At 35.5% G+C, this 8,988-nt stretch overlaps 1 protein-coding gene across 1 annotated transcript; it reads right to left on the bottom strand.

The window, feature by feature from the left end:
* Positions 1-4,820: 4,820 nt before the first annotated feature.
* LOC147859080 (DEAD-box ATP-dependent RNA helicase 52B-like) lies at positions 4,821-7,928 on the bottom strand. Its single transcript, XM_087326275.1, has 4 exons — positions 7,884-7,928; positions 6,193-6,371; positions 5,905-6,007; positions 4,821-5,564 (listed from the first exon to the last, which is right to left on the bottom strand). The coding sequence occupies exons 1-4, from the start codon at positions 7,926-7,928 to the stop codon at positions 5,064-5,066; spliced, it is 828 nt and encodes a 275-aa protein (XP_087182401.1). The 3' UTR covers positions 4,821-5,063.
* Positions 7,929-8,988: the final 1,060 nt, after the last annotated feature.

Here is an 8,988-nt window from a genome sequence, read left to right as displayed (position 1 = left end):
GATATATGATATTGTCGTTTCCATTGCCGGGAATTGAACTCGAGTATCTCGGGTGAGAACCGAGTATCCCACCCAACTAGACTACAATGGATCACATCTTGTGCGCTTTTTCATATTGCAATCATTGATTAGTAATCAATAATATTTATATATTGCACAAACATCAAGGAGAAACTAAGGATTATTCTACCACTGACTCGTTTTTAAGTTTTAATAATTGCAAAGGTTTTTATCGATGCCACATTGACTCATGAGCTATGATGTATCTAGTGTTTCCAAAGCCTGTACTTGTACCTAGGCGTCTCGGGTAAAAATCAACGATCCGAGGCAACTTGACTACAATGGAAATCGTTTAGTAAATCAATTAGTTAATCTAATATTCCAGTCCTTTGCTAAAAATAAAGAAACATGGTGCAATGCTTATCTACAATCTATGCATATTTTCTAAAATTGTATCAAGTTATCCAAACTATAATTGTTGGTGTACTAATTTGTCGTAACAATGTCGACTAAATATACTGCTTTGTCTTGTCCCAAACAAAATAATGTTTTGTCAAATTTCATTTGAAACGTCTACCATTAATTGAATAATGGGATTAACTTTAGAAATTATGTTAGGAGAATAAAATCATAGTAAAATTCATCATCAATCCTTCAAACATAATATTGATTATCTAGTTTATTGTACATTATTGTAACAACTAATTTAGGTCTTGAGTTTTTGAGTTATCAAACAACTAACATATGACATGCGTCGGAAATTTGATATTTGATATTGTCTTTTACATTGCCGAAAGTGGAACCCGGGTCTCTCGGGTTACAGCCGAGTATCCTAACCAACTAGACTACAATGGATCACATCTTGTGCGCGTTTTAATATTGTAATCATTGATTAGAAATAAATAATATTTATGTATTGCGGAAGCATCACCGAACAACTGAGGATTATTCTAACATACTCTCGTTTTTAAGATTTGATAAGTTGAAGGGTTTTTATCGATCCCACATGAACTCATGATCTATGATGTATCTAGTGTTGCTAATGCTTGTAGTTGTACCCGGACGTCTCGGGTAATTTAAAACCAATGATCCAAACCAACTAGACTACACGTATCGTCTCAGTCGGCTCCAAGAAATTCATGCTACCATTCTCGACAATTTGTGTGATGCTCAAAGTATATACAAAAGGATTGTAAACCGTCATTGCCTAGACTCCTCGAAAAAGTTTTATGTGGGGGATCGTGTATGGCTTCTATAACACAACATCAAGACCATTATGCCTCGCGGTAAATTATATTACCAACGCTTTGGCCCGTACGAGATCACTACTAAGATAAGCGATGTTGCATTTCGTCTTGGCCTCGCTCCTCACATGCATCTTCACCCGGTGTGCGGAATTCGAGGTTGCTGCCATTCTCTCTCTCTGTCTCTCTCTTGATACCTACTTAATTAAAACGATTATGAGATACTACCTTGATCGATTGTTAGTTATATAAATAATATGCGTAATAGAGATGACAAGCAAGGCACTTGACACAAAATATACTCTAACGACCAAAATTATATTACGATAACCAAACAGATCGATCTTGATACAATGCTCCCAATCCCTTTCTATAGGCGATCTGAGAGACTCTTCCAAGATATACACTTGCCATTCTGCAAGAATCTACAGTTACACTAACTGTTCTTTTTCTTAACTATTCTATTTTACTACTTGGCTAAAAATATTACTTTGGCTACTTCCTTTCACATTAGTCTTTTACACCTCCGATGCCAACTCCGACTACCTTGTCGACCTATAGACTTTGTCTAGCCGACCGGTTAACAAAGATTTTGGATGGCAAGCCTTGAACTCTTTTTTGTTGTTGACATTGTTGTAGTGCTTGATAGTGTACATGTCCAAGCTGGCAATGCCATAACTGAGTTAGTGAAGATCTTTTCTTGTGTTGTATTTGCAAGATTGTTGAGAATGCATTCAGAGGATGACTCTATATTGGATACAAGTGGGTCTCCTTAGGACACACCAACTGTGTACTTGTGTTTCTAGTTTTGAAAATTAAAATTGTGTTGTCTTTACATAATTGTATTATTAGTCTTTTGACTTCGAGTTTGATTTGTCTTCTAATGTTGCATTATTTGCTTGTGATTGTCTTTTGTTCTCTCCAACTTGCTTGAATGGACATAGCCCTTCTGTATGCCCTTCTTTCTTACAATATCTGCAAATCAGTTTGAAACCACCATTGGATTGTTTTGTTGAAGCTTTCCAAGCATCATTTACCTTGTTGGTACTTGATATTTCTGCATTTCTGTAAGCATCTGATTTAGCTCTATATCTATTATTATAAGATGATTTTTGTGTTTTGCTAAATGTTACAGTCATTGCCAAAGATGGAGTGGATTCTTTTAATTGCCGTCGAAGTTTTTCATGGCGGATCTTGGTAATCAAATCAGACAAAGAATTACCTTGGCTACTCATGGTGACAAACGTGCTCCAGGATTCTAGAAGTTTACTCGATAGGAGCCCAATCTTCATTTCTTTTGAGATTTCATTTCCCGCAATGGTGGCTTCTTCGAGATATATCTCCTAGGTATCCAAGAAGGTAAGAACATTTTCTTCTTCTTGCAAAAGCCACATGTGAAACAGGGTAGGAAGAGTATGGATTCCAGTAGTACCATCTTGTGGTTCAAACATCTATTTTACTTTGGACCACATTTCTGTTGTAGTTGTGAGTTTTCGAATGCCATCAGCTTGCTTGTCTTCTACATGTAGCAGTATTTCAAGCTTTGCCCTTTTGTCTTTGTTTTTTCTAATCTTTCCATGCTTTTGATTGTGTATTTTTTTATGCTTGACAGGTTTCGGTGATGACTTCAAGTAGCTCCTCCAAATCAAGTAGTAGCTCCATCCTTGGTTTCCAAATTCTGTAGTTTTTTGCCGTAAGTCTATCTACCAAGTATTTTCTTGTTTAAGTGGAGCTTCCCATAATGTTGAGGCTATTATCTTCTTTTTTGTTATATATAAATATTGATCAACAAAAGTAGAGTATGGTGTGGGTAATATATTTTTAGGCTTCATACTATTGATGCTCTGATACCATGTTTTTTTACTATTAAGAACTTGTGGTGTGGGGTTATATTTAGTAATTAACGAAGTAGTTGCTAACTGTCAAGTAATTAGTTATTTATAACTTCTTACAATTGTGACCAAACAAGTAACTTATAATTACAATGCTCAATTATATATGTGTTTATAAGAATGGGACAAGTGCACTCACTCACTCACTAAATGCGTAGCGTTTCAAGCTAATGTTGAGGCATATTGTGCATGGGATAGCTTGGCGAAAGCCAAAGCCAAAGCCAAAACGCGAAGGATCCTCATCTCATCTACGTCATCCATCAACTGGAGAGATAACTCCACATAACATACTATGCATGCATGCATGTACGTATGTATGTATGTATACCAAGATAGAGGGTTTGTGGGTCAGTGGGTACCTGCCTAGAAGAGTGAGCAATATCATTTAATTAATTAGGAGAAAGCAACAAGGAGAGAAGCCAAGAGAATCCGGAGTGAAAATATCCGAAGATGAAGCAAATCACCAAATGCCCGTGACATTGTGGAGGAAGAAAACAATTACACAACCAACAAGTGATGATGAACCAAGAAAGTCGGAAAATATCTAGAGCTAACTAACCAGATAGATAGGTAGATAGATAGATGCAGAGCAAAAGGCCCAGATCGAACGATCTCACCAAATGCCCCCCCACTAGAGATTATACATCTATTTACCATCCATGCATATACGTGAATACTGGGTTAAACATTTCTATATATATAATATCCATGCTTTTAGGAGGGCCATACTTTTAAATGGCACAATTGAAATGTAGTTGGTAGTGGAATGTAATTAAATTGTATAGAGATTGAATATAAAGGAAATGGAGCCAACAATTTGGAACATGTAATATTATTATGCTTGCTGGCTTTGAGGATGACAAGGGGGATGAATAACGTCATAACCATTGCACGGTTATCCCACTATTTGATGCGTATTTAAGCCTGTGGATGAAATGAAAAATATCTCAAGAATAGGCATAATGGTTACAACGCCCATTTCTTTCTAATTTGGCATTCATTCATGTTCTTATTTAGTTATGGGTTTTGAAAACTACAAAGCATTAAGATTCAAACTACTATGCCGTTCCCACCTTCCATTAAGTGTCGAATGCTTTCACAACTACTAACATTCATACATATACAAGAAGCTTATACATCAGCTACAAACTAAGCTATCACATGCCTAAACTGAGACAAAAGAATCCTAACATAGCAATAAGAGTTGTGCAAGTCCACTAAATAGTGAAAAGATAAAGAGTGGCAAGGATAATAAAACATACTGAATTCCTCTATGAGTGTCTCCACAGCTTGGCTTCTACAAGCAACAACTTTTTCACAGTTCAAACTAGGCAACAGAAATTGTGATATTCACCCTTGAAAAAGTCCCGAATTTTCAACACAATTCATAACTTGCTACGCAAATGCTCACACAGAATATAATGGCTGAACATATAGGTATTAATCTTCTCAGCACGGTGAAGTCACACAAACCAGGAGCACACAAAATTATACTGAGTGGCACTTAATCTATATATGTTTTTGGCATATGAACTTAGTCACAAAAGTCCAACAAAACCCAGTCAGTCGATGAATAATAAATAAAGGTGAAATGCAAGAGTATTACATACAGAAATTTTAGAGTTCGAAATACTACAAAACTTGGTAATTGTTACTCATGTGCGAGCTTCACCACTACCAAATGTTATGGTTAATATCTCCCAATGAAAATTGCTTAGCTTTTCTGTCACTAGCAAAATTGTTAACTTACAAAAATTTGTATTACTTGCTAGGAAAATTCACTACTCAGAATTACAAATGAGCCCTTAGAATTTTGGTGAAAACTAATTTGGAAAATGATTTTTTTCTAATTAGAGTGAAACTGTTGAGGACGTATATCTCGACTCAGATTTCATGTTCAAAAAAGAACAAGAAACACTTTTCCAGCTTAATCCCATGCACTGACAACAGTTGCACCATAATTCTTGGACCCACCTCCATGGCTACCTCCATAACCACCACCAAGCCCATCGCTAGCACCTCCATATCCACTGCCACTTCCACCTCTGTTACCTTCTCTCTGGTAGTCTCTTCCACCAAACTTAGAACCCCCAGATCGGCGACCTCTACCACCACCCCCTCCATAGCTGGCTCTAGCAGCAAAGTTCATTAACCAATCTGGAACTGTTTGGTTGGCTTCCTGCATCAATTCTGCCAAAGGCTTTCCAAACGAAATATTGTTGTTAGTAAAGAACGCAGTTGCCAATCCTGATTTTCCAGCACGCCCTATCCGTCTGATTCGATGAACATAATCATCGATATCATTTGGAAGATCAAAGTTGATGGCATGTGCAACATGAGGAATATCTAGTCCACGGATAGCTACATCCGTTGCAACAAGAACTGGGGTGCCACCAGTCCGGAAATACCGTAAAGCATGCTCACGTTCCTACATCCAATGCATAAAACATGGTTATAATATGGAATTCCCTTCTAATCCATTACTGCAAACTTACAGTTCCTTAAGGTCACAATTAAAATTTGTAGAGATCTACATCTTCATTTATGGATGTCGTGTCTCTACAAACCAATTATTGACTATAGGACCAAAAAATGTGTGCAAAATTCCTCAACAACCTTTAGCAAATGTGAACATTAAAAGAGAGCATATATCCAATGCCTGATTCAAAAACATATTATGAAAGTGTAGATAATTACTATCTTCTCTACTCAAGGCTTTACCCCAATATAGATAACTATTATTTTCAAATCAATCTACAATAACATACATGTTGTGTATGATCCCCATGTATTGTCGTAGCCGGAAATCCCATACGACACAACCAATCCTCCAAAGCATCTGCCCCCCGCTTTGTTTCCACGAACACAAGGGTCAATGGTAGTTGTTTCAAATCCACGTAAATAAAGAACAAGAGTGAAAACATTAAATAAAGAATGACGATAGTAAAAACATTAACAAGAAATGAGAACCTCTAGTATAAGAGAAAGAGAGAATATCAAAATGTTCAGACTACAAATATTTATGTATCAGCAATCCATAACTCAAATTCACGCATGTTACCTTTCGTTCCCCTTGACTTCCATTTGCCTTCTGAGAATGAATATGATCCATCAACGTGCTTCGTTTCTCTTGATCCGGAACATATTCAACCCTTTGGGCAATGAGATCAGTGCTCGAACCCACTCTTCCAACAACCAAGAAGATATAATTAGACAAGAAATCTCCAACCAGCCTCTGCCAGAACAATTCACTAAATCTCTCACTCCATGATGTTGGTGGTTTTTTATTGCAAACATGTAAAGATTAGTGTGCAGAAGTTAAATAGACACACCCGGCTTAGCCGGACAGTAACAGAGAATGGTAAACACTGAGAACAATGGAGAGAGAGAGAGAGTACAAAGGAGACACAGAGAGAGCAGAACAATAAAACTAAAATTCAAAATAACACTCTATACATACAACTGTGCTCCGAGAGCACTTTTATACAAGTCCTCAAAAGGACTGACAGAAGTACCAAACTATAATTGTTGGTGTACTCATTGGTCGTAACAATGTTGAGGAATAACCACGACTAAATATACTGCTTCTTCTTGTCCCCAACATCATAACGTTGTGTCAAATTTCATTTGAAACCTCTACTATTAATTGAATAATGGGATTAAGTTTAGAAATTGATGTTAAGAGAAAAAAATCCAAGCAAACTTCTTAATCAATCCTTCAAACATAATATTGATTATTTTGTTAATTGTACATTATTGTAACAAGTACTTTAGGTCTTGAGTTTTTGAGTTATCAAACAGTTAACACATGACATGCGTCGCAAAAATTGATATATTATATTGTCCTTTCCATTCCCGGGAGTTGAACCCAGGTTTCTCGGGTGAGAACCGAGTATTCTAACCAACTAAACTACAATGAAACACATCTTGTGCACTTTCTAATATTGCAATCATTGATTAGTAATAAATAATATTTATATATTGCTCAAGCATCAACGCGAAACAGAGGATTATTCTAACACACTCTTGTTTTTAAGATTTAATTATTTCAAGGGTTTTTATCGGTGCGACATTAACTCATGATCTATGATGTTGAGGAATAACCACAACTAGATATACTGCTTCTTGTTGTCCCCAACAACATAATGTTTTGTCCAATTTCATTTAAAACCTCTACCATTAATGGAATAATGGGATTAAGTTTAGAAATTGAATTTAGGAGAATGAGTAACAATGAGTTTTTGAGTTAACACCTAATATGCGTCGGAAATTTAATCTATGATATTGTTTTCTCCATTGCCAGGAGTTGAACCCGGGTTTCTCGGGTGAGAGGCGAGTATCCTAACCAACTAGACTACAATGGATCATATCTTGTGTACTTTTTAATATTGCAATCATTGATTACTAATAAATAATATTTATATATTGCGCAAGCATCAACGAGAAACTGAGGATTATTCTAACACACTCTCATTTTTAAGATTTAATAATTTTAAGGGTTTTTATCGTTGCCACATTAACGCGTAATCTATGATGTATCTAGTTTTTCCAATGCCTATTGTTGTACCCGGGAGTCTCATGTAAAAAACTGGGATCCGAACCAACTAGACTACAATGGAATTCATTTAGTAAATGAATTAGTTAATGTAATATTCTAGTAGTCTTCTTCAAATAAAGAAATATGGTGCAATGCTCATCGAGAATTCACCATTATTCGACAATCTATGCGTATTTTTGAAAATTGTACCAAGTTATCCAAACTATAATTATAACCATGTGGAGCAATAACCATGACTAAATATACTACTTCTTCTTGTCCCAAATAACATAATGTTTTGAATAATGGGATTATTTGAAACGTCTACTATTAATTGAATAATGAGATTAAGTTTAGAAATTGATGTTAGGAGAAAAAAATCAAAGTAAAGTTCTTTATCAACTTGTACTCGAGCGTCTCAAGTAAAAAGCCACTATGCCAGGCGACTTGATTACAATGGAATTCATTTAGTGAATGAATTACTTAATGTACCATTCTAGTCCTTTGTTACAAGTAAAGAAACATGGTGCAATGCGCATCGACAGTTGACTATTATTTTGCAATCTATGTGTATTGTTTGAAATTGTATCAAGTTATACAAACTATAATTGTTGGTGTACTAATTTGTTGTAACAATATTGAGGAACAACCACAACCAAATATACTGCTTCTTGTTGTCCCAAACAACATAATGTTTTGTCCAATTTCATTTGAAACCTCTACCATTAATTGAATAATGGGATTAAGTTTAGAAATTGATGTTAGGAGAAAAATCAAAGAAAAGTTTGTCATCAATCCTTCAAACATAATTTTTTTTATTTTGTTAATTGTACAATATTGTAACACCTACTTTAGGTCTAGAGTTTTAGAGTTATGAAACACTTAACACATGACATGCGTCGGAAAATTCGATACATGATATTGTCCATTCTATTCGCGGGAGTTGAACCCGGGTCTCTCGGGTGAGAGCCGAGTATCCTAACCAACTAGACTACAATAGATCATATATTGTGTACTTTTTAATATTGCAATCATTGATTAGCAATAAATAATATTTATATATTGTGCAAGCATCATAGTTTAACTCAGGATAATTAAAACACAGTCTCGTTTTTAAGATTTAATAATTTCAAAGGTTTTTATCGATGCCACATTACCTCATGATATATGATATATCTACTTGGACCCGGGAGTCTCAGGTAAAAAGCAAATATCCGAGGCAACATGATTACAATGGAATTCATTTAGTAAATAAAGTAGTTAATGTACCATTCTCGTCCTTTGTTACAAATAAAGAAACATGGTGCAATGCTCA

Source organism: Azolla caroliniana, unplaced genomic scaffold, assembly GCF_043228905.1.
Source record: "Azolla caroliniana isolate FFs.n. ecotype wild unplaced genomic scaffold, voAzoCaro1.0.p SCAF_10, whole genome shotgun sequence".
NCBI classification, from domain to species: Eukaryota; Viridiplantae; Streptophyta; class Polypodiopsida; order Salviniales; family Salviniaceae; genus Azolla; species Azolla caroliniana.
The sequence above is the reverse complement of the archived record's forward strand: the minus strand, read 5'-3'. Positions and strand labels throughout refer to the sequence as shown.